Source organism: Chaetodon auriga, chromosome 14 (genome assembly GCF_051107435.1).
Source record: "Chaetodon auriga isolate fChaAug3 chromosome 14, fChaAug3.hap1, whole genome shotgun sequence".
Classification (NCBI taxonomy): domain Eukaryota; kingdom Metazoa; phylum Chordata; class Actinopteri; order Chaetodontiformes; family Chaetodontidae; genus Chaetodon; species Chaetodon auriga.
Window position 1 is genome coordinate 5,531,185 of NC_135087.1, and position 25,175 is coordinate 5,556,359.

A 25,175-nucleotide genomic window follows, 5' to 3' on the forward strand; every position below is an offset into this window, starting at 1 on the left:
TATTTATCATTGGGTTTATTAAGAAAAACAGAAATGCAAGTGATTGAACACCATCAATGGCAAACACACTGATCTATTTCAAGGCTGTTTGATACAGAGGTTCTGCAGAGAAAATGAAAATGAAGGATGGCACAAATTTAAAAGTGTTTAATTAGAATATCCACAGTAATAACAGGGAGAGACCAGAGAACGTCTTTGGTATATATTGGGAACACACAATCATCTTCAGAAACACAGATCAAAAACAGGACAAAAAAACATATGCATACAAAATGTTTCTTCTGAATTGGAGCACAGTTAGTTTGCTGGTTTTTATTGGGCCTGCTGTGCATGCTGGCTTCTTCCATCTAGTTTCCAGGCAACATTTTTACTGCGAAGCCAGAATCTGATGATGAAGCAGAGGAAACAAAGGTCAGGGAGTGCAACGTACAATAATGGATTTGTTTAGAGTAAAGGTCGATGCTGATCTTAACAAATAGCAGTTTGATGAACAAATGTAAGCAAATGATTCAGTGAATGAGGAACATGTACCTGTCTATTTAGTATATGTGTGGCTCTCGGTTCCACCGCGCCCAAATCCTGCGAGGAAAGAGACAGGAAGCGTCACTGAACTAACATCAACACGAATGGAAATGAAAGCATGGAAAAGATCTCATGGCCTCAATGTGGAAGGCTTTTACTTTGGAAGCCTGACAGAGAAGTTCAGCAACTTCCTTCAAGATAAGAGTTTAACAAAATCGTACCAATGATGCAATGATCTTATCAGGTGACGATGTACGCTTTAACAGGACTGTTTACTGCCTCAACACAATCAGACACAAAACATTTTCACACGGCGTTCCTGGCCAAGTTGTTTTTTATGAACAAAGGTGACAGAGCCTTCGTTGTCATGGCTGCCTTGCAATGCTATTTTTAGCTAAAAGTTTATACGTTGTGATAGAGGTGCAAGATGGTCAGATTGAGCTCATCTATTGTGCAAAAGGTGTTTTCTGAGAAGATGCTTACCTTTAGGTCCAAACATTGCACTGTAGCATGGCTTGTGACAGTATGGCTTGCCTTCATGCTGTAAGAGGCAGAGTTCTATTAGCATGAGTGCATTGAAAATACCAAAACATCAAAATAAAAAAATAAAAAATGAAGGTACTAAGCGCTGATAGAATATAAAAGAATGAGTCTCTTTTTGTCCAACTATGAAACTGTTGTGTGAAAAGTATGATCAAATGTTCTGGATACTACCATTGCATTAACTGTACCATTAATTTTCTAAGTTGTAATGCTGAGTTAATTGTTCATTTATCTCATTAAACACTAAATATACATCAAAAGAAAAGGGTTTTCATGTCAGTCAGATTTTAATGACTCTGCGTGAACTTTGGGGTGCGAGTCGAATATGATTTGATGCCACTAGCTAACCTTATCCATCATGTTAAACTGCATTTGACTGTTAGCTTGCAGCTAGCAAAAGCTAGCACAGTGATAGTAGGAGGTAATGTAAAATGTTGTAATAAAATTGTGATAAATCGTCATGAACTTGGGCATGTATACAAAAATAGATCTAATCAAATGTGACTTTGGATGAAATCTTTCAAAAGTGTTTAAAGTTAAACCTAATTACTGTAAAATCAGTAAGTAATTTGATTTGATGAAGTGCTATCAAATCACCCTGTATACACTCTTAAAGACATTCTTGTCTAACAGGATATTCTTATTAGGGATGAGCAAGTACACCACTATCTGTATCTGTATCTGTATCTGTTCAACCATCTAAATTATCTGTATCCATATCTGTACTCAGGGTGGGCGGGGCCTAAACCGGAAATGGGTGTGATAGTAAAATCGGAAATCAGAAATGGGTGGGGCTTAAATCAGTACATTATTTAAAATCTGAAATTGATATACAATAAAAATATTAATATAGGCTACTTTGTGTGTTCAGCTATATGTGCGTAAGTGTGTAAGTGGTCTGTAAGACTGTTTATTTCTTAATGATCTGTGTGAACTTGGTGATTCATGCAAACATCCAGTGATGGCAAACAGGGAAATAATATGTCAGCCTTATTCACTGTATTCTTCTCAAAAGCACCGCGTTCAGTACGAGCAAAGTTTTCCAACCGACTTTATATCACCAGCCAAACTAAGAGCAAGCAGACGGTAAAAAAAAAAAAAACCTGACCGGAGTGGAGGCAGTGACCGATGCGACACGAGCCGTTTTCAGCTCTGTCTTGTCAAATGTACTGCGTACGTTACGAAACAAGTCATGAGAACAGAGCAGAGCGTGAAGACAGTCAGTTACCCAACGAGGATTTTCCTTCAGCACGAGCACAGGTATTGACGAGTTTTATTCGTATCATGCTCGTACTCGTCAAAAATGCTTTATCCGTACTGGATACTCGTCTGAAACAAGTACCCGGCTCAACCCTAATTCTTATATTTCAGGGGTCTCACCTCTGCATGTGAGCCTGCTGACAGTGTCTTGTTGCACTTCTCACACTTCAGACAGGGCCTGTGCCAGTCCTTCCCCAGTGATGTCACCCTCTCAGCTGCCAAACACAACAAAAAACAAAATTAATAAGCACATCCTTGATCTCCCACCACAAAGAGAGCTTCTGTAGTCTACAGAGATGGACTCAACATAGGGTCACACATGGGTCAGGTCTGCGGTTCAGTTAATGCATCTCAGACCACAGCACTCACAGTCTTGTGAATGTTGCCGTAATATCAGTTTTAGATGAGCAAGATCATGTCTTTGCAGATAACTTTGAGAACATTTTTTGGGCGTGGTGAAAAAAGAGGAAAAGGAGGACAGAGTGTCCCAGACGAATTTGTCCTCCTGCCTCATAAACTCTGATAAAGACCGTCTTTATCTGCAGGGCTGATCTGTACAAACACCCATCAGGAGGACTGAGGAACATGAGTCAACAATCTCAAGTTTCAAATCTTTAATGGAGGAGATGGACAAGAGTTTAGATGACTTTTGAGACTCGTAAAATGACAAAAACGCCCTCAGTGAATGCATAAGCTTAGGAAGGACAAGCACAGGATATGCTGAAAATGGATAAGTATTATCAAGAGTCTGTTTCTAGCTAACATATGTCATAACTGAGGAGCACAAAACTTGATTGACATCTACCAAAATTTCTAAAAACACAAAAGAAAGTCCGGAAGGATAGCAGAGGTATGAACGAATGCAAGTAACTCTGGTTTCAGGTGAAGCCACTGGCCTCCAAAGGTTCCCACAATATTAGCATATGACAGCATATTTCCTCCCTAAAAATAACCCGATGTGGCATGAGATTATGTAACAGGCAGCGGAAAGAGAGAAAGTGCTCCAGGGCGAGGTCATTTCAGGCCAGCAGCATGAAAACATTCCAGCAAAACGTGGTGAGGCTTGGAATGCAAGTCTGATCCGAAATAATTACTGTTCTTACCCAAATACCAAGCTAGTGGACTGGGTAAACAGGACTTGCCTGTCCAAGCAGTCATGGAGGAGAGTCTCACAAATACCTAACCCTAACCCTAACAGCTCAGAGTCCATCCCGATCAGTCCCATGCATGTTGTTTTACTCGTCATTGTATATGGATCTGATAAAGTGTACTTTTGTCCACAGGCTATTTATTTAACCTGATGATATGACGTGTAATGGACTGGGGCAGACAGAAGAATAACGCAATCTGCTCCTTGCATCACCTCACACTGACTGGCACATTATGGAGGCAGTCCAAAATACACAAACAGACACAAATCTGAATAGAAAAACACACCATGCGTTTCATTCCATCTCAAAAAAGACGGAGAGGTTGCATGATGCTTTGTCAAGTTAAAACAAGAGCGAAGAATGCAGGCGAAAGCATTGAGAGTCAAGAAAATGAGCTTAAACACAGTAAAACACTCTTTACAGCATGAAGATCAACTGAGTGTTAAAGTGTTAAAGGAAAAGGTCGTGTAGGTTTTTGAAAATACACATTCTCTGCTGAGTGAGATGAGAGGATTGATACACTGTCCTATCAGATGAGGAAATATAAAGCTACAGCCTGTTAGCTTAGCTTGATTACTGGAAACAGCTACCTTGGTTCTATGCAAATGCAACTGAAATTACCAGCGCCATTGGATTTTGTTAGCTTTGGACAGACTAGCTAAGATTAGCCATGCTAGCTGCATCTTTGTTTTACACTATGCTAACCAACCGCTGGCTGTAACCTTATATTTAAAGGAATACTTTGACATTTTGGGAAATTGGCTCATGTTCTTTCTTACTAACTAAATTACTACTTACTACTGACTAAATGAGACAACTGATACCACTTTCACATCTGTTATTAAGTATTGCAGGTATGAGGCTACCAAAAGCAGCCTGTTAGCTATGATTAGCATAAGCAGGGGAAAGGGCTAGCCCAGCTCTGTCCAAAGCTAACAAAATCTGCCAAGCAAAGCCAGCTCTAAAACATCTCACTCATTTAATAAATAGTTTCATTTAAGGAAATAAGCTACTTATTTATGTTCTTGTGGAGTTAAATGAGAAATTGATACCACTCTCATATCTGTGTGCTAAACATGAAGCTACAGTCAGGAGATGACTATTTTAGTTTAGCACAAAGGCCTCCAGTCATTGTGGGGAAACAGCTAGCCAAGTTCCGTCCAAAGGTAACAAAATTTTCCTAACAGCATGTCTAAATATCCCTAATTAACATGTTGTATCTTATTTCCTGCACCACATGTTAGTTTCTTTGCCTCCAAGGCTTATTTAAGGCATGCAGTGGAAAGCATACGTTTCAAGTAAGAGCAGTGTTTTAAAAATTGTTTTGTCTTCTGCTCTTTGTGTGGCTGGAACTGGACCAAGATCCCTCTCATCATTCGGTGGGGCAGTGGTAGCCTGATTGTTTCCCTCTGAAAGCCCAGAAACATGAAGACAGATGAGCAGCTAAAGAGAGGTGAAGGTGGGGGAGCAGAGCAGTGAGGTGTGATGCAGCAGAGTGAAGGAGCGACACCGGGAGCAACTTTATAGAGGAGGTCTGGACGGGAAATTGATGCAGACCGTTGAGGGCAATGATGAGACTGTGCTTCCATATAACAAATACGAAAACTCTTCCCTCAGTTATATTTTAGAAATGAGCTTTTTTTGTCTTTCGGTGCACGAAAAAGGAGAAGACTGATCGCCTTGTTCTGCCCGAAACAAATTAGTTTGCCTGTTTTGGCCAGAGGGGGAAAGTTTATCCATGGAAAGTAAGAAAGGGAAGCATGGCTCCCCGGTTGCACGGTCAATTCATCTGACTGACAGTCCAAAGGCTTGGCTTTGTATTGTGTATTGGCCTCGGCCTCGGTGCGTCTCTCTGGAGAAGATTTACTCTGTTGCACTACTGAGCTGCAGACAATGTGGTAAATGGATTAAGACACAAATAAAATGGAGCTGTCCCTTTCCTCCCCGGATGCCGTAATTGCTCCCTGCTTTCATGTGTCCCTTGTGAGACAGACCTACAAGATCGCTCTGGAAGGATGGAGCCGTATTTCAGGACAGAAGGAACCTGCGTCTTCTGCTCCATCGAGTCATTAGTCATGTCGCCCATCAGTCATCATGAAAGACAATTGACTCCAAAGTCACTTGTTAACAAGAAAGTTTACAGAGTTCAGTGACCTTTTGAGGCATTAACCTGCAGAAATGTACTCATATACAGCAGGTGGACATTAAGAATAAACAGGTAAGACGAGAAGACAGTTAAAGAGAGCGAGCAAGTAAGCTAAAAAATGCTGAAAAAAAAAACTAGTAATGAAAAGTAATTAATGACATTTACTCAAATACATTATTTTACTTACGTATTTCCATTTTCTGTTATGTCCTACTTCTTTATCAAAGTCAAATATTGCACTTTTTACTCTTCTAAATTGATTTCATAGCTATAAATGTTACATTCAAAACTTTCATTTCTAAAATATGATGTACTACAGATTATACTAGTACCCAAAGTTAAAATTTGCTGCACGGCAACCAATCCAACATCAAAGTACTGCTCATCAATATGATTCAATGCTGGAGGAAGCATTCAGATCATTTATTTAAGTAAAAGTAGCAGTACTACTATGCAAAAAAATATTCTTTTGCAAGCTAAAAGTGCAAAAAGTATAGGTGACAAAATGTACTTTCAGTTTCTAAAGAAAGCACCCAGTATGCAGCACGGGCTCTGTTTGTATTGTATTAATATATTTTTTGGACTATTCACAGTGGTGGAAAGTACCTTTTGCTGTACTAATGCACAAGTTTGAGCAACTTTCTCAAAGTATTTCAAATTTATGCAAATTTCTAATTCTAGAAGGAAATACTGCACGTTATACTCCAGCTACTGATTACTTTGCATATTATGATATTACACACAAACTATGTAATGTATTATATTTAACAACATCCTGCATTATTTGTTTAATTATCAAAACTGCAACACACGGTACCGGCTGCATGTTGTTGTGTCGATTATAATCTTATGATGTGTGGTACTTATGATACTTCAGTAAAACTCTGAATGCACGACTTGTACTTGCGCATCTTCACATAGACGCACTGCGTCTTTTACGCAAGGTAAGAATCTGAATGCTTCCTCAGCCACTGTAAAACTCTCCAAAATACTGAAACATATGTTATCTAATATTCCATATCGTATGAAGGATAAATGAAAAACGCCTGCTTGCAGTCATGTGCTTGTCAGCCTGTCAGTCTGGCAGTTTGAGCTTCCTGTTTCCTCACTTGTGCAGAAAAAGCGCACACTTTCACAACCAGGAAATCCATTCCATCATGCAAAAACCAAACCAACAGGAGGAAAATGAAAAGAAGAGAACAAATCTTACCGAAGTAAACTTCCTTCTCGCACTTCGGGCACTTTGGCATTTTGTTGCAGCTGTTAAAGCGTTATTGTACACTGTAGGTATCCTGCGGATGACGCTCTGACTGTCCCACCTGTTCGCTCTGACCAACCACGCCTCGCTGTGAAATGCAGATGTGCGCTCCCGCCTGTATTTATACCGTCGAGGAAATAGTTCAACCGAAACTTTTCTCTTTTTTTCTGACAGTGGGAGAGGCTTGTGATGAGTTTGTGCGAGTGCGGGTGCAGGAAACATCTCATCGGGCTCTGAAGTGAGTGCATTAGCACTTAAAAACGCAGTTTATTTGCAGCTGCAGGTCACGATGAGTGGGGGCGCAGGATAAGTGACCATTACAGTAAAATCACACTGTTTCCAGTGCAGATTAATATGATTTTAAAGCTCCACTCAAAAATGTGTTTTGTCTATTTGCATTTAATTTGGATGTTTGAGCTTCACTTTGCAGAACGATGCACGTGCAGAGTTTGACTCTAGAAGCCTGTTCTCACGCTCATCTGGTGAAGGGGGGAAGTTTCTCTGCGCTCACCTTGAATGTCAGTTTGGAGGACCACTGTGGGGCATGAAGAAGTTTGCACAAGCTGATGAGGAAAATGTCCACATATACTGAGAATGGACTTATCAGGTGTCTCATGTCCAACCTTTGACATCAACGATATTTTCATATTCATTAAAAGCCATATCCGGCAAACTCCTTTATAACACTTTAATGTACGAATAAAGTACAATAATATAAAAGTACAATCAGGTTTGTTATTCATAAGCCGTGTTTTATCACTGTGACTAAAGTGCAGAGTCTGCATGCCAGCAGCTGGACCTCTTAAGTAATTTGGGATGCGTTTCATAAGCCGCTCTACCAATTCATCTTCACAGCTCCTGCAGAAAGCCTCTGTGGAATAAATACTAAATTATTAATACTCTGTACAAAAGCTTTTCTTTTGCTCTTCTGGTCAGGCCCAGTTTCCTTTTGGAAATCAATCTTTTAAATCTTGGAAAATTATTACAGAACACAGGAACGAAATATCCATAAACTAAAACCATACAACATAACAAGTGAGATAAGAAGGTGGTAAGATGACAGTTTATGACTCTGTTTGCTTTCTGTGAGTGTCTGACGTGAGTAAACGCACCTCTCCGCTGCTCTGCCATAATCTACTTGATATTTGACTCCACCAATCTATTCACAGATGAATGGCAACGTAACCCACCTGATGAATAATCCAGATCAAGGTGATTCGACAAAGCTGCCAGTGACTGAGGACAAACACGCTGAGCTGCTGTGCAAGTATTCTTTCTATGCAGCTGTAACTCAATATGTGTAATTATTGTACTCTGTAACATGTAACTGATAACAACCAGGGGATGAATGGCTGGAATAGACATCTAAGGAATGAATTGACAGATCATATATTTAGCTAAAAGTAATGGATAAACAGTTGAAATCACTTAGGTGACACACAGATCAAAGTAACGGATTAAATATTTAGCCTGAAGTGGTCGACAAATGGTTGAAATAGCTCATATTAACAGACAAATAATCTGATAAGGGCTGAAATTCTTAGCAAGTAAGTAAATATATAAAATATTAATATTAATGGTGTTAAATAACATTCAGTTTAAATCAGATGAGCTAAATCCAGCAGACTGGAAGTCACACGGCTGCTTGCCTGATGGTTTTTTGGTAGCATAGTGCAGCAGGTTGGCTTGTGATTACACGATGATGATGATGATGATGATGATGATGATGATGATGATGATGATGTCAGACGTTTCTCTGGCCTGAACTCTGTTTTGACTTTGAGCTCACGAAGTTCTCGGTGTAATCATTACAACACAAGCAGATCACACCCAACTCCGGGGCGACTTTTGACCTGATCGGTAGAGCTGTCACCGCTTTGTAATCCATATCTTTATGTGTGCTGCATGTGTGTGTGTGTGTGTGTGTGTGTGTGTGTGTGTGTGTGTGTGTAATTGGGCGTCTTTTACGTTGTTATGCTGACTTTTATGTGGTGTCTTCATGCTGCAGACTCAGACACACCTTCAGAGCGAAGTGTTTCTGCCTGTTTTTCGTGGATCGTTGAATGACTGAGCGAAGCCGTAATGAAATCACCATGGCAGCCAAACACAGACCTTTGCTTACTCTTTTTTATCTCGGTTGGGGTGTTAGGAGGTTGACTCATGGAGCTAATCAAGATGACATTTTTATAGACGTTCTTCCATTAATCTTTGAATGAGGTGGGATGAAGGTAAAATACCAATAAACACACGACATTTATCTTATTTCTGCGTAATTCCTTGTAATGAAAGCTTTCTAAACTTTTGGTATAATCAAATCATTTTCAGATCTGGTTCGCAGTGACAGATTTACCTGCAGGTTTTGCTGATTTGGGAGAAATCTCAGAAGTCCTTTGAATGAGCGCCTTGTAATTTTCCTTGTGGGATGGTTTCCATTAAATCGGGGATGCCGGGCAGAAGCTGTACCCTCTGCAGATTAATCAGAGAGCTAATCTCTGCCAGCCACCCAGGTAGCTGAGAGCCACGCCTCGGCAGCCTGTGCTCTGCTCCTGGGTCTCACGGGCTCTCGTCCAGCCAGTGAGGTCGGGCCCTCGTGTGTCTCTGTTACTGCTGTGTAATTACATCTCCCAGTGATCAACCCTCCTCCCTTAAATTACACAAGATTAACATGGAGGTTTTGTGCTCCACATCACTAATCAAGCACAGTTACTACACACAAACTGCTCCCACATGAAGACATTCCTGTGCACGGCCTACAGTAGAGAAGTGTGCAGTACACAGTTGTTGAGTCACGCAGGAGCAAAACTGTGCACAGGTTGAGCTGCATGTGGTGGCAGAAGTGGTTTGCCAAACCAGGGCACCAGATACCAGCGGTCAGGCGTGGAGTCAGGCATTGTAAACAGTCGGGGCTCAGCCCAAAGCAAGGGGGTCTGAGCGCATGCTACCACAGGGAGGTATTTTTCCCATTTACGGTTGTTATATGCACTATTTTTCAAGCCATTTGAGATAATAGAACGCCTAAAGATTTTTACATCATCATCAATATCTATGTTTATATTCATGAAATCCAAATTTTGGCATCTGTTTTTATCACTTGACTGCTTGTAACATCACTATTAGCACTGAAATCCTTGATTTGAGGAGACTGGAGCAGTAAATCACCCACTGAAATCGCTGCCTTCAGAATTTGGTTGTCAGTGTCTGCTGGATGTGTAAACTGTCCATCACATCAGTGTCCTTTCTACAGCTGCCCCCAAGGTTTATCTGACAGGTCTGACTTGGACTCTTTACCTTAGGATTTGCAAAACAGCTCTCAGCCAAACAGCTAATTTTGAGTAAAAAAAAACATTTCATTTCAGCGCCTCAGCAGTCAGAATCTGCCTAAAGAGCTGCAGTCAGGCTCAAAGATTAATAATTTTATGACAGAAAACAGGGGCTGGATCTGGCACCCAATATTGGGACTGAATTTTTATGTCATGTTTCCACTGAGAGGAGAGTCACGCTGCTTTTTTGTATCCCATTTACATCATTCAAACACATTCAGACTGCACAGTGACCTCTGACCTGTGAAATCATATGATCCAAAAACGAGTTGCTCAGTGTGACCAATCACAGAGGAGCTACTGTAAGAGCAGCTACTGTGAGCTACTGTCTGATAAAGTGTGTTTTGGGAGCCATAAATTTTGCAGCATGACATCATAGTCTGCTGCATCCATATTTGCTGGGAGAAAATCAGCTTTCCGTGAAAGCAGTTCATCATCCAAGAATCAAGAAAAAAGCATTTCTTTGACATTTGCAATTGCAATTGCATCAGAAAATTAGGAGAAAATTGGAGAGGCCTCTCAATTTGCTGGAAAATTAATGGATGAGAGAGAGAAATTATTTGCAGAGCAGCAAAATGAGCCAAATACATTTCTTGGATCTGAAAATAAGCCCTGCTCTGCTTGTTTCAGTTGTACCAATATTCTCTGGGTTTTGTTTGAATTCATGTGAGCAGCTCTCTAATTACACACAGTGACGGATCGGGGGCCACGCAGAGCACAACACAAGCAAACATGACCTGTTGTTAGGAAATCAGGGAGCGAAGTAAAACAAGCCGGGGTGGCGTGGCGGCCATCGCTCCTGCAGATCTGTCAGATGGAGACCCAGAGGAGGGAGACGAGGCTGGGGAGGAGGTGAAGCCAGGGAGCGACACAGTCTGTTAGAGGAGGACACTGTGTGCATTCAGTGAAGCACATGCTGACAGAGCGGCTGACTCATAAAGGGAAGTGCTTCAGTTTCACGCGCTTAGAAGATGAAACTTCTCACATCCACCTTCATTTACTGGAGGTGTGTTCAGTTCCACATGGAGGCTTTTCATTCGTTTAAGGGCCTGCAACTTTAATGTTTGGTTCGCTCTCACTGCTCTTTACAGAGTTGCGTGCAGCTCGCTAGACTAGCCAGTGATATTTGAAGTTGGTGGAGGCCAAACCAGAGTTAAATGCAGAGTGAATATTAGACTTGGATCAGTCGGGTCATCAGAAGCACCATAAATGTTCACGTCGCTCCATATCTGCAGCTCTGGATGTGTAACTCGACAGCTTTTTGATAGAATATTAACTTATAAACAACATATATATGAAGGTTTAAGTACAATTTGGAGCTTTTCAGAGCTCTTCAAGGACTTCTGATCAATGCTGGCTCAAAGGTTGAAATCCAGGTTTTACTCATGACCTAAAGGTCCATTTAGTAGCTGCTTTCCTGAGAACTTTATAACATCTACAACTCCATGACAACCACCACAACACAGGATGTGATGTGATGTATCATCATGTGATATGAACAGCCACCAAATGTAACTTCTTACTTGCTATTAATGTCTGTTTCCCTTCTCTGTCCTCTTTTCATTCCTTTCTGCCGCCCCCTTATTTCCCACCTTCTTCCCCTCCTTCCTCATTTTGTGTATCTCAAACTCACCGAACCCTTTTTGTTTGTTTTACTTTTTTTTTTTTGTTTTTTTTGAGATAGTTGTTTTTACTTTATTATAGGATTTTTACATGTAACTGAATATTTTACCGCCAGTGTTGATGTTTTTACATTGTAAAGCATCAGTGGGATGCTGTTAACAATAGTTGCTCTTCTCCTGCAGGATTCGACAGATTCTCACTCAGACACAATCCATGTTTTTCCGAGGTCACTGTCTCCACTTTTATCTCTGCTCGCCTTTGATGCTTTCATTATCTCACGCTCCACCTAAGTTTCCTGTGATTAGAGTTGAACATGGAAACACTGGAGCATCTCTGCTTTGTCGTGGTTGCTGTGGAAATTGAACATCTTTGGATTGATGACTTATATCCGCATCAGAGGTAGAAGTCTGTGTTGGTCCTGTGCTGTAGGTCACCGTTGTCAGTGAGGACTGTAATGAGACATTTAGAATTAGAGGAAGGACAGAAAGGCTTGACGATCCATCCCAGGATGATGACAGTACTCTGTGTGTTATATTTTGACCTAAAATGAGACATCTGAAAATGATTTGAGTGTAATCAGGGGAGTTTTTTTCCCATGTAACTCCATTTTTAGAGGTTATTACACATGCATTAAAGACTGCATGTGTAATATTGATAATGTCCATACTGCAACACTGCACGCTTTCATAAAGGCCCTCCTCAGTCGCCCTAAACATCACCATCACTCCACCCACTGACATGTTAGTGGAGTCATTTGTCTTGCATCACATCATCTTGGCCGTGTCCCTTCTCTCTCATCAATGCTGCTCAGTTATACTTAACTTGTCTGAACATGCTCACCAGCTACTGCTGCTGCAGGAACTGCAAACAGATCCCTTTTTTTAACATTTTGCAGGATAGTGATTGGACGAGATGAGTGTGACTGCACTAGTGAGTGAATCCCGGCGTCCTGATGACCACAGGGAGGATTTTTTGGGGCTTGTTGACACTGTGGAAATGCTGTCATGCGTGGCCACAATCTCCCTCTGATCAGCTCTGTTGGAGCATTAAGTTATGCTACATTAACGACTGTAATGGCATCTTTACAGGTCTGGCTAAAAAGCTGCAGCTTATTCAGAGCACTGCAGCAAGAAAGTGGATTGAGTGGAATTGATTTTCAGATACCAGCCTGAGCTTGAATACAAACCACTGAATGGCATGGAGCTGAAGTAACTCTGGATTACATCAGTGCTTATTTAGCTGTAAATCTGTCAGTGTGGAAATAAAACCTGTATACAGAAAGATTATTAGAGAATGGATGCTAATGCTGTAGAAATGTCAACCAAATGTCACCAAAAACAGGGTCTGGTTTCATTAACAACTGATTGTCTTTATGTCTTAAAGTAAAGCACTTTGAAAGGTGCTGTACAAATAAACTAGCCCATACCCGTCTCAGCTTAAAGTTATAAATAGTGGGGATTTGAACCAGCAACCCTTCGAGCTGAGAGTTTGTGCCCAGGTTTTGTGTGCTTTGAGTCTCCTTTTATTCCTGTGGTGTCATCAAAATATTCCAGAGCCTCTGTGCAAGAAGTCAGCGATGGCAGACAAGTTCAAACCATGTTTGACTTGGCTGTCTTTCAGAAACAAATGTACGTGCGCACACACACACACACACACACACACACACTCCTACACACACACACACAGGCACATGTTCAAGCACTGGTCGGGGTAAGAGCAGGTCAAGCATTTGGATCTTCATGGGAACTTTTGAGGGGGGGAAACCCAAATTGCGAATAATATTGCAGCAGACGTTTTTGATGAAAATGGATCCCATCAAAACTGATTGTATGAATTCAAACATCTAAACCCACCGTGCTGCAGCAAACCGTTAAAGCTCATTTAACGCTGGGAGCTGGCGCGAGCTCAACTATTTCAACGGATCAGAAAGGTCAAACAAATAAACACTGTGGTAAGCTGCAATTTCCTTGGCAACCGGCAATTGTTTGTTGGGGAGGTTGTGTCCGCTGCTATGGCAACTGTGAGTTCCTCAATAACAGGAAATGAAACGGTTGCAGGCTTCAGAGGATGCGATGTGATCATTTCCTTTTAAAGACATGAAAGAAAATTCCCTGCGCAGTCACTTCAGGTCAAGCGTACATGTGATTTGTGAGGACAACAGATATTGATTGAATCAGAGAGGATAAACATCATGTTTTGTTTCCACACAGTCATCAGTGTATGTACTGGTGTATGCTACGAAAACCTAATTTTTACAATAAATAGAATCATTAATCATTAATAACCCTCCGTGGATCAGCGTTTGTCAAATCGTTTTTATATATGAAAGAGTTTCTCTGTGTGTGCACTTGATAAAGAATTATCAGTTTACCTTTGTTTACCTTTGGCGTCGTGCACCTGCAATGCGTGGAGGTCTAAAGTTTGACCGTAACGCAGAGTAACTCTGCTGTCACTGCAGACCTGTCTTGCCCTCCCTTAACCCCGTTCCAGCCAGTTTCATCACCTGGCCAGCTGCACCTGCTTACTCACCTGTTCCCCATTCACACTGATTACCTCAGTAGTATTTATGCTGGCATGCTTCCACTGGTCCTCTGCCAGATTGAATGCTAATCATTCTTGCTCTTGTTGTGCTCATGGGTTTCTGCCTGTTGTGGGGTTAGGAGTTAAAAAAGTTCCTGTTTCTTAAAAGCAAAATCCACTATTGAGTATTTCTCTACTGTGTGGAAGCTGGCCCTGCTACTAAATCAGAGCTCAGTCTCGGCTCTGTTGTTTTTACTGGATTTGGGCAAGTTTACACTCCAGTTTTCCCAAAATTACCTGAGATAGCAGTGAATTCATCAGACAGTCGGTCCTTATCTGAGAAGCCTTTCCTCTCCTTACATTCAAAGTGGAACACCATTTCGGCACGATATGTACGCAGCTATCAGTTGCGTATTTAGACCTTTTTACATGACTCTCACTTTAAAACAGGTCTGCTTGAAACAATAAAAAGTCAGCTGGCGATGGCGTTTTCCACCAGCTCATGGAGCTAACATTAGCTTAATTAGCTAGCTGGCTACAGCTGATAGATTCTGCTACAGTTGTCATTTCAGAAGACAAAGTTAAAGTCTACCTTTGTATGAAACCATTGTTTGAAAAATGCTGAAACTTTGGAGTGATATATCTGTCCTGTCACGACTATAAACTGCATACGTACTGTTCAAACATGGAAATCTTGACAGGCGTAGCGACAGTTCAGGCGGCTGCTCGTAGTGAACGGTGAATTCATTTAAACACCGTGAAATCAGACTCTGACTGAAGTCTGCTCGTACTTGTAGGAAAGATTATCTACCATAAATCTGTGAATTAAAAATTGAGCCCAAAAAAAACAAGTGGACTGCTGCTGGCACGCTTTAGATAATATATTTTACCCAGGAGTGTCTGTATATCATCAACATCTGGTCTTGCCGCTGCAGCATTTAGCCTCACAGTTTCCCCTTGAGCCCCATTTGGTGCCTTAAGATTTGTTGCACATACTTGCCTATTCACTGCACTGTAACCTGCGTCACACAATTTGTTTTCTGCCGAGAGAAGAACATCATATTTCACTCCTAACTATGTACGTCTGCTTTCTGGATCGCAGCCGCTCCGCGATCAGCTCTCTCTCACACCTTCTGATATTTAGCTTGTTGACAGAAAGTGCCTGGTGATAAGCTCTTTCTTAACATTCTCCAAACCCATATCTTTACTAGTTTTAGATCTGCGGTTTTACACTGCCGCCTTAAATTCGCTGTCAAAAGCCACTTTGTTGGAACTCATTAGCCGCATGTTAACCAGGGAAGGCCTGCTGGATCAAATTTAGGGGTGTTTTCCAATCTCCAATTTTCCACAGTCACACGATTGCTTATTATAAATGTGTGACAGAGGGTTTGGATATTCTTTTGAATGAAAGCACAGCAGAGATTAGTTAAAGATGCGCAATACTGTGAAACAACATGTTTTCATAAACTTTTAGTGGTGTTCCTGTTTGTGCGGCACTGGTTTCAAAGGTTTCCTGCAGAGTTCTGCAAACATTAGAAATAAACACAATCAAAATAGACAAAAAAGGGAAAAAATTCAGCTATTATGCTTACTCACTTATCCAGGGTAGAAGCACGGATAATAAGGAAAAAAGACCAAATCGGTAAAATCTGAGCAAGTTAACAAAATCAGGTGCTCTGATTCTGAAATGTGCCCGATGGAATCTCCGGATTAGCGTAATTTTCTGCAGCAGCAGGCAGCTGTTTTCAGTGAGAAAGCTCTAAAGAAACCAAAGTTACCAACTAGCTGGCAAAGTAAGAAAAAAAAAAAAAATAGAGCCAGATATTTCCCTCTGCAGCTGGTAGAGACCAAAAGCAGAGCTAAAAGAGGCTGAAAATTAGACGAATGATAATGTTGCTCCATATGTGTAAATAGGCAACTGTTTGCAAATGCATTCATGTTAACAACTGAACGCTGAGTTTCAGATGAATACAGTGAAAAACAAGCTGATTATTTTATTTTTCTTTGCCACAGTTTGAACACCAGTTGCTGAAACGGCCTGCAATGCAGCTTTTTCCTCTGCCCGATTTTCTGATTACAGTTCAGTGCTTTAGTTTTTCTGCTTGTATCGGTGAATGAGAACATCGACAGCAGAAATATGTCCAGCACTGCTGGTTAAATATTTACACTTTGTTTGGCTTGGAAAAGGTCTCCTCCTCAACCTCAAGAAGTGATCAAAAGGCATAACCCCCTCTTTGTTCCCTCCACAACTTCTACTGTGTGCAGTCACTAAATCAAGTTTCTCTCCTGGAGGAGAGCCTCGAAGGCGTCTCCCATTGACTGAGACCAGCAGAGCAGCCTTCTTCCATAACGCTCCGTCCTCATCTTAGATCAAACTGCTTTTCACAGAAAGGCGTCAAGTATCTGTTGACCGTGGCCCTATAATTTAGCACCTGTTGACAGTCTCTCGGTTGTTCCTGACTTTCCCTCTGGTGCCACCAAGACTCTGACCTTGTTAAGATTTCTGCTCATTAGACCCTATTTTTGGCTGTGATGCCAACTCACGCCGCTTTATTTCAGCACCATTGGGCCTATTAAAGGCAAGAGAAGGTCTGAAGGGAGATTTTTATGTTTTTTGGAAAATGAATGGCAGCACTTTAATGCAAACATGGGATTTACAGTTGCTAGATCAAGACTCATTTGTCAGTTTTTAGGAACTCAGTAGGTCTCGTCTCACCTCATCATAGACTTGGAACGCAGTCAGAACAATCACAAATCTAATAGCATTTCCCACTGAGCAGCTACAAGCCAGCCAGCTTTCTGTTCTATTTCTTGGCCTTTTTAAAGTTTACAGTTGGAGGACATGCGGTGGACTGCTTCTCCAGGCTTTGACTTGGACAAAAGATGGCTCATAAATCCATCTTGTGCAACACCCGGTGACATTTTCTATGTCCAGGATCTGTTGTGGTGCCAAGTTGGGCTTTGAGTCTGGACTTCAGGACCAGACTCTGTGGAGAATACCATGATTTTTTGCCAGCTTCTCCCATGGCGACCAAAACCTTTGAGTACTTTTGGTAAGAGGACACTGAGCTTCAGTTTGAATGGCTCACTGCGTGTCAGTACTGTCACCTGCTAACTGGAAGATCTCATAATGCATCTCTGCTTTTAAAAGTTTGACATTTTTGGTAGATAATTTGATAGGTTGTTTGGTTTCTGACCCAGAATTAAATGAGAAGATTGACGCCACACTCCAATATCTGTGCATTAACTATGGCGCCAGAGCCATGAGGCAATTAACTTAGCTTAGCATAAAGACAGCTAGCATTGCTCTGTAAAGATCATAGATAAACACATTGTGTCTTTATTGTTTAATCTGTGCACACATAACAACAAGATGTGGTTTTATGGGAAGTCACTTTGACAACAAGTCCCAGAAAGAAGGGAACATTTAACTCATGACTGATTGCTCCACACATTATGTAGCTTTCCTCATAGTGATATTGAAACAGAAATGTCATATTTCCATTGTGTTTTCTTCATTTTTTATAGTCTGAGTTTCAACTGGTTTTCTTTTAATTACATTGTCTTTCTGCGCCTCTTCTTCTGCTGTGCTATAACAGTTTTCCAACTGGAGAATTGGCATACTGCTTATCTCTTTTACTGATTTTCTTAAAATTCAGTTAAAATTTGCGATACCTTTAGATGGGAGCACAGCTAATATGATGCAATGTGTCCATGTGTTAGTTGTAGAGGTGCAGGCAGGTGTTTTGGTTCTTTTTACCTTTAGTCAGGCTATAGGTGTTTCTCCCAGCTTTCAGTCTTTATGCTAAGCTAAGCTAATCACCTCCTCTCCCCATTTCCATAGTTGCAGTAATGTAATGTGGTTTTGATGTCGGCAAGAAAGTGAATTAACGTGATTGCCAAAGTCTTGATCTCTTCTCTTAAGTAGTTGAGTCTTCTAGCCTCATCAATGGTTTACTCAGCTTTGAGGATGGGTAACCACACATGGTTAGCAGGTCTCTAGGAAATTACTCCCGCAGAAACCCACCAATCCGAGCGGCTTCCCTCATCCACTGCTCCTAACAGGCAATTTTCATCACACAGCGGTTTTCTTTGATTCTTTTAAAAGCTTCATGGTTGGTTTCAATCTCAGCTGAAACTGTACTTAACTCCTGAACACTGTGAGCAATCATCAACCGAAAACCTTTGAATACTTACATTTTTATCCTGTAAATGCCATATAAATCCCACTTCAGTTCAATCACCAGACTAATGATTCAAAAAGTGCACAAAATTACATATTTGTGCTCGCCGTCTCCTTAGAAATCATGTGAAGGAGAGGCAGCAGGAACAGTGACCAGTGATGGACTGTAAATTTTACTCACTTCATGGTAATTCAATAACTGACAGTTTACTAGGATGATTAAAAGACTGCTAGGCTCATAATGTCACAAAAATACAGTTTATATCACAGAGACTGGAGTATTCACTGGGATGGATGTATTTATAACCATTTCAATAAATAGGTGAGGTCAGGAGTCCTTTTGTTTTGAACACAGTTGAAGCAGTATGGATGTATTCACAGCCTAATGACTCAGCTGTACATGCAGTAACACCCATAATTAAAGCCATTAATGGTACTTAAATCAATCAAATGTCCCCCTGAAGGAATGCTTATAGCAACAAGATTTTCTAAATTATCTTGTTTGATGTATCAACCAATGCGATTTCCCACAGGCCGCTTTCAGAATATTAGAGGCTTAAAATGACTGAATGCTGGTACTTGGAAAATAACTCCTGGACCGTATGCTCTGTGCAACTGGAGAGTTCACTGAGTGAACGGAGAAAAAAAGAACATCTCATGATATTTATACCTAAACGCTGCCGGAAAACCGATCTGCCTCTCCTTCAGACAGAATCTGTGAATGCCAGTGAACATCAGATCGCAGTCAGGGAGCCGTTAATCATCCGGTGTGCATGTCTGTTTGTCTGTATTTCCACAAACCCTCACAAAGTTGGTTCAACAACTGTGACATATTGTACTGCAGAGAGCTTGTCAGAGTTGGAGGTGTGCAACTGCCCAAATGCAAGGTTTGCATTGTACAAAAAGAAGACCTCAAGATAATAGAGACACTGGGAATTTCATCGGGACAGTTTATTTCTTTGTCCCTGGTGCACCATCTAATTTCAAATCCATAAACAATGACCCTGTCTTTGCAGTTTTTACGTAACCGTAACCTTAATGAAATACACACAGTTACACAGAATTTATGGAAACTTGACACATGACTCCAACTGTGTATTTTGTTTGCTGTGGCCGCTTCCAGATTTATTTCCACAAGTATGGCGGGTGGCCACCTTTTGTGGTCATCTGTTTACAAGTGCTGTTGTTCTCTTCAGCCCATTAAATATGGCGGCACAGACCAGTAAATCAAGGGAGGGCAATGCAGTAATTTGAAACATACATATGAGGATCGGAGTTTTGCATTAAAAATTCCACAACAAAAACGTCTGTGAGTCCCAGAGTGTGTTTACTTTGTTGTCAAGGCACAAGATTTTGCAGACCAGGGAGGCTCTGGAGAACTGTCCACCTCTGAGACTCTCAGTCCATTCAGCTCCCTCTGGATAAAGGTAGCCCCAGCCCCAAATTGGTGGTGTAGATTTTGTAATTGCCATGTGTGATGTAGCCCCTGTGTGAGCTGTGTCTCACCGAGGGATCTGGATGTTGCATTGAACAGAGGAGCAGATGTGGAGATGTGTTTTGAAGTGGGTGTAGATGTAAATGGACTCTGATGAAGCCTTTCATCTAAATGGATCCATGGCCGGTGTGTTTTTGACCTTTAGCTGTCCAGGAAAGTTCGACTGTGCTCTTTTTCATTGATGACACAATCATAGACATTTACATCTGGGAGCTCTTTTATCTTTTTAAACCACTGTTTTCTGAACTGCTGCACTGGAGGAATTGATGATACAATGCTTCGCTTAAGCTAGGGCACATTATTGACTATTACTGAGGGAGACTAGTGTTACTTTCCTGTCTAAAGTTTCCACAGTCAGCCTTGTAAATGGCAGGTGTCTTCCGTGTTACAACACACAGTAAAACAGCATATAAAAAATGTTGTTTTTACACGGCACATATGCAGTCTGCAATGATAATGGGCAGATTTTAATAATATTCAAATGTGAAATAAAGCAGAACTGTCATGGCGGCTGCACTGAATGTACAGCATGTCCTGTCCTGTTTCTGTAAATGGAGTCTGGTAGCTTTGGTGAGAGCGATATAGTGGCTGTTTCTGGATAAACAAAGTGGGTCTTACTCTTTAATAAAAAGGTCTGGCTCTGTCGGCATCCTTTCCATAATGTTGTCAGACACTTAGAATAACAATCTGAGTCTGTCAGAGGCAAAAACAAACACTTTCAGTGGGTGTTCATTGTTGGACCCAAACGCCCGGGGGATTACATTACAACCCATTTCTGCAGCGCGGCTGCAGCTGAATACTGGACTAATTTCAAAAATTGTTGTCCCCGTTAGTCACTCTGACACAAAAACATATGAACATAGGGTCCATAAACAGGGCTAATATTTGATGGAAAATTCTCACATTTGTTTGCGACAACAGAAACTCATAACATCACTTTCAGTGATTGAAAATCAAATGTAGGCTCCGCTGAAACAAGCATATAATTCATCAACACAGAATAGAACATTATTTTATTTGCTTGTTTTCTAATGTGTTGGTGTGGAGAGAGATGAGACATGTTTCTGATGAAATAACATACAAGCATACCTGATGTCTCCGTTTGTTTTGGTTTGCCCGCATGGGGACATAATGCACAAAAATAGATGTTTGAATGGTTCAAACAAACAGGCTTATGAACGTAGGTTACGATATGCTCCTTGGCTTTGGAAGCAACTTGCTAATGTGCACTACAGTAGTAAGCTAGTTAGCTGGACATGCTAATGTTTGCAGCTTGTGTTGCTGCATGCCGTTTCGTCCATTCCTTGCACAATTGCTCTTGCATTTTTGGTTTTGAAAAGGTTAAAAATAAAGACACCACCCTCTAAACTCTTTATATACTGAGTGTTATTTTACTAGTTTACTACATGCCCTCAGCATGTGGAGAAAGCTAAAGCTCGGCAAAATGTCATGCTGCTTCCCAGCTTCAACAGACAGTAAAACAGCCAATAAAACATGCAAATGTATAACATGACAATTATAGAGGAACCGATCGTCCACGCTCGTCACACACCCTCTATTTTCCTAAACACTGCAGAGCGAAAACCACTCTCTTTCCCGTTGGAGGGAACCATAAAACCTCGTGGTTTTCCTTGATAGATTTCGTCTTGGACCAAATCAAATAAAGGTTCTTGCAGCAGGGGGATTTTTGAGCCACATTTTGGAAACACTGTCCGACCACAGACCAGTGAATAATCAAGCACTAATCACATGTTATTCCTATAAGACGGAGGAATCTTCAGACATGTTTGCATCTGGAGTGGGATGCATTTGTGTCTCCTGCTGCCTCTGTCCTAAATGTCCTCCACAAAGAGGATACAATGGAGTCATTTTAAAATTTCCCCATGAAGAAATGTTTTAACATTAAAGAGACTTTCCAAATCATACAAAAAGATGTTCAAAATAACTTGGAATGCTGCTTGTCTGAGAAACCCGGGTGTCCTTGGCAACCGCCTCCCCATTACACAAACAGGCCTCGTTTCCCTCGCCTGGCAAATAAAAGGCAAATGTTTTCCCAAGTGATAAGCTTTGGAGGGTCCCTGTGGTGGGCTTTCACTATGTGGGAATACTCTGTGACCGCTGAAGAAGTCTCTGAAATCATATCAGAGCAACAGCTGGGGTCTTTGCAGATGAAGTGTGCAGAATTCAGATCCTGTTGGTGTCCAATTTTTTTGAGATTTGCTTTTCTTCATGTAGCATCTGGAGTCTCCAACACTTCCTCGTACCAAAACAACAGAACAGGTAGTTTGCCATCGACTCCCAAAATGACCACTGGAGAGAAGCAGCAACAGCATGTGGCTCACTTTGTGAAAGGTTACGCTTTGGTTAGGCTTAGGCAACAAAACTGCTTGGTTAGGTTTTGGAACAGATCGTGGTTTGTGTTAAATAAACTACATTAGTCACATAAGGTTCATGTCCCCGTCTGGGCAGTAAATTTTAGGTGGCATGGTGGCACAGTGATAACACTGTCGCCTCACAGCTAGAAGGTCCCGGGTTGGATTCCCACCTGGGGCGCTGTGGGCGTGTCCTCCACCATCCCTTTGGTGCCTGCTGCTCAAGGAAAGGGGCCTTTCTGTGTGGAGTGTTCACCTGGGGTATCCTCCATAAAAAAACCCAACTAAAACATGCAAGAAGATCACCACCTGGTCAATGGTGACAGGATGGAACTGGGTCCCCGGGCGCTGTCAGCTGGCAGCCCACCGCTCCTGGTCTGCCGCTGAGGAAGGACTACCAGGATGGGTCAAACGCGGAGGAATTAATTTCACAGAAGCATGGCGTGTGCATGTAATGCATGTGGTTGTGTGGAGTGATTAATAAGGTATGTCTCTTCTCTTCTTCTTCTTCTTCTTCTTCTCCCTATCAGTTATTTCCCCGAAAATCCAGGACCAAACTGAAATTTAAGTTCTCCACAACTATTGTGCAAGCAGATACAATAAATCAATACCGCAACTCTCATTCTAATTCTCCCATTTTTCAAAAGCTGTTTTGGGACATATTTGTGGAAACAATGTCTGAGCTCCAGGCCTGTGGGTGGGTGTTTCCCATGATGTGTTGACTGACATTCGAGGGCTGCCGTTGCTAGGAGACACGCTGTCAATCTCCACTTTTGCTTTGATACAGAACATCCTGTCAGGAGACGAGAGTGTCATGTGTCAGCCCTCGTCACGTTTTTTTCTTGTCCTCTCTGCCATTGTTGTCTCCCTACCTATCATCTCCTCTCATTGACATTCCAGTCGTCTCTCATCCTCCTCCACAAACTGTTTGCAGCACTTTAGCTCTGCGCCCCTCCTCGCTTGTTTTCCATCTCGGTCTGGCATGTGTGCACACAGGGTCCATTGTGCGCTGAGAGGTTTGGCCCATTTGCCGGATACTCCACAATGAGGGAAGCTGCGGTGACGTCAGCGGGTGTGGCCTTGGATGCAGACGGACACACTGTCTGTCCTCTCTGTCCTCTATGCAGGAGCCTGCTGTATTTATGTGTAACATAAACTGAAAAAAATCAAAATGTTCGTTTTAAAGCTGCCAGGCAAAGCAGAAGGAAATTTGTTCTTCCTCTTGCACCACTGTTCATCATCTTCTAAGCATATTAGTGTGTACAGTGGCTCTAGGCCGGGTATTAGGTCATTGTTTTTATATCTCAGCGCAATTACAGATAAGAATCAGGTGGAGTTACTCATGACTGCTGCTGCATTCACAGACATTCAATCATGCATACGTCATAATCACTTGATGAACTACTTTCTCACTCAATGGACCATTTTCATCAGCATCTGTGAATTTGTGGATCAAGGGTCAAAAAGTTTCTCGCAGGCACATCATATTTCCATCAATTTGGTGCACAGTTTCACTGATTGGCTACTTGATTCAACAGTGTTGACATACTGGGAATGGCTGCTTGTCTGATGGCTGTATTAACCGTATTAGTCCTTAAGCTGTAAGCACAACATGATAGCTGATATGGTGAAGTTGTTAGCAAACAGTTGCCTATTTAAAGATCCAGCAAAGCAACATTATCAATAATTCGGAGTCATGTTTGTGTCCAGTATCCACTTTGCTTTTTATCTATTTTGGTCTCCATCAACTCCTGAGAGAAATATCTGGCTCTTAGCCGCTAAATGTTCGACGACGTTCATCAGCCAGCCTCTTCAATAACTTTGCAGAACAGTGAGACTGAACCAAAACATTAAAGATGTATGCCGTAAAACCAAAACAATGAACTAAAACAAGCTAAAAATCTTTGTAGAGCTGCAGAATCGGTGATAATTATCTGTGGGCTCATCACTACGAGCAACATCTTTACGACATCACATCTTTTTTTAATATTCTAATTAATCTTTTTGTTTATTAAAAAGCTAAACTTCATGTGAGCCCACCTGATGAGAATCTGGTTTGGGATCAACTGAAGACCTTTAACGTACTCGTCTCAGAGGTATTTCCTCAACTTTTTGCTTTTCAATGAACATTTCACACAGGAGTGATGGATCCGATGCTGCACCCACCTACAGCCCTGGAATTGAATTTGAACTTTCTGTGCTTTCACTCCCCTGCTGTAGCACCCTCTCAGCTTTCCAACTGGCTTAACAGAGTCAGACAAAAACAGGCTACTGAAAGGTGAATGAACTGCCAACTTTCCTTTAAAAAAAAAAAATGCAACCGAGGCCACAAAATTTTCCAATTTAATCTCCTCCATTCTTTTCATCTTTCACCTTTGGTTCTGACCCTCCTGGAGGTCCTGGAGGTATAAATACTGAATTAAATATACACAGTGGAAACCTGCAGTAAAGAGCAGAAAAACAGGAAAGTGACAAAAGAGGGAAAAGACTTTGGAGAGACGTGATGAGAAGCCCACCGTTCCATGTGATCAGTTTAACAGCTGCTTCCTGCCCGTCTGGAGGGTGTGGCTGAACATTGTGTAACTGATCTGACATCAGTAAACATGCAAAAGGACATTTTCAGAGGTGAGACTGGGTCGAGCATCTGATTTTAGTGCTTAAATTTGCCTCAGATTCAGCAGAAGTATCACAACAAATTCAAACAAAGATGTTCCAGGCAAACGCATAAGGTCAGCCAGAGCTTCAAAAGCACGTTTTGAGTATCACAGCTAACTAAATCTTC

At 41.5% G+C, this 25,175-nt stretch overlaps 1 protein-coding gene across 1 annotated transcript; it reads right to left on the reverse strand.

The window, feature by feature from the left end:
• On the reverse strand, positions 1 to 6,985 carry crip1 (cysteine-rich protein 1). Its single transcript, XM_076748349.1, has 5 exons — positions 6,833 to 6,985; positions 2,446 to 2,540; positions 1,006 to 1,063; positions 532 to 579; positions 1 to 385 (listed from the first exon to the last, which is right to left on the reverse strand). Exons 1-4 carry the CDS (start codon positions 6,870 to 6,872, stop codon positions 536 to 538), a joined length of 237 nt encoding a protein of 78 aa, XP_076604464.1. The 5' UTR covers positions 6,873 to 6,985; the 3' UTR covers positions 1 to 385; positions 532 to 535.
• Positions 6,986 to 25,175: the final 18,190 nt, after the last annotated feature.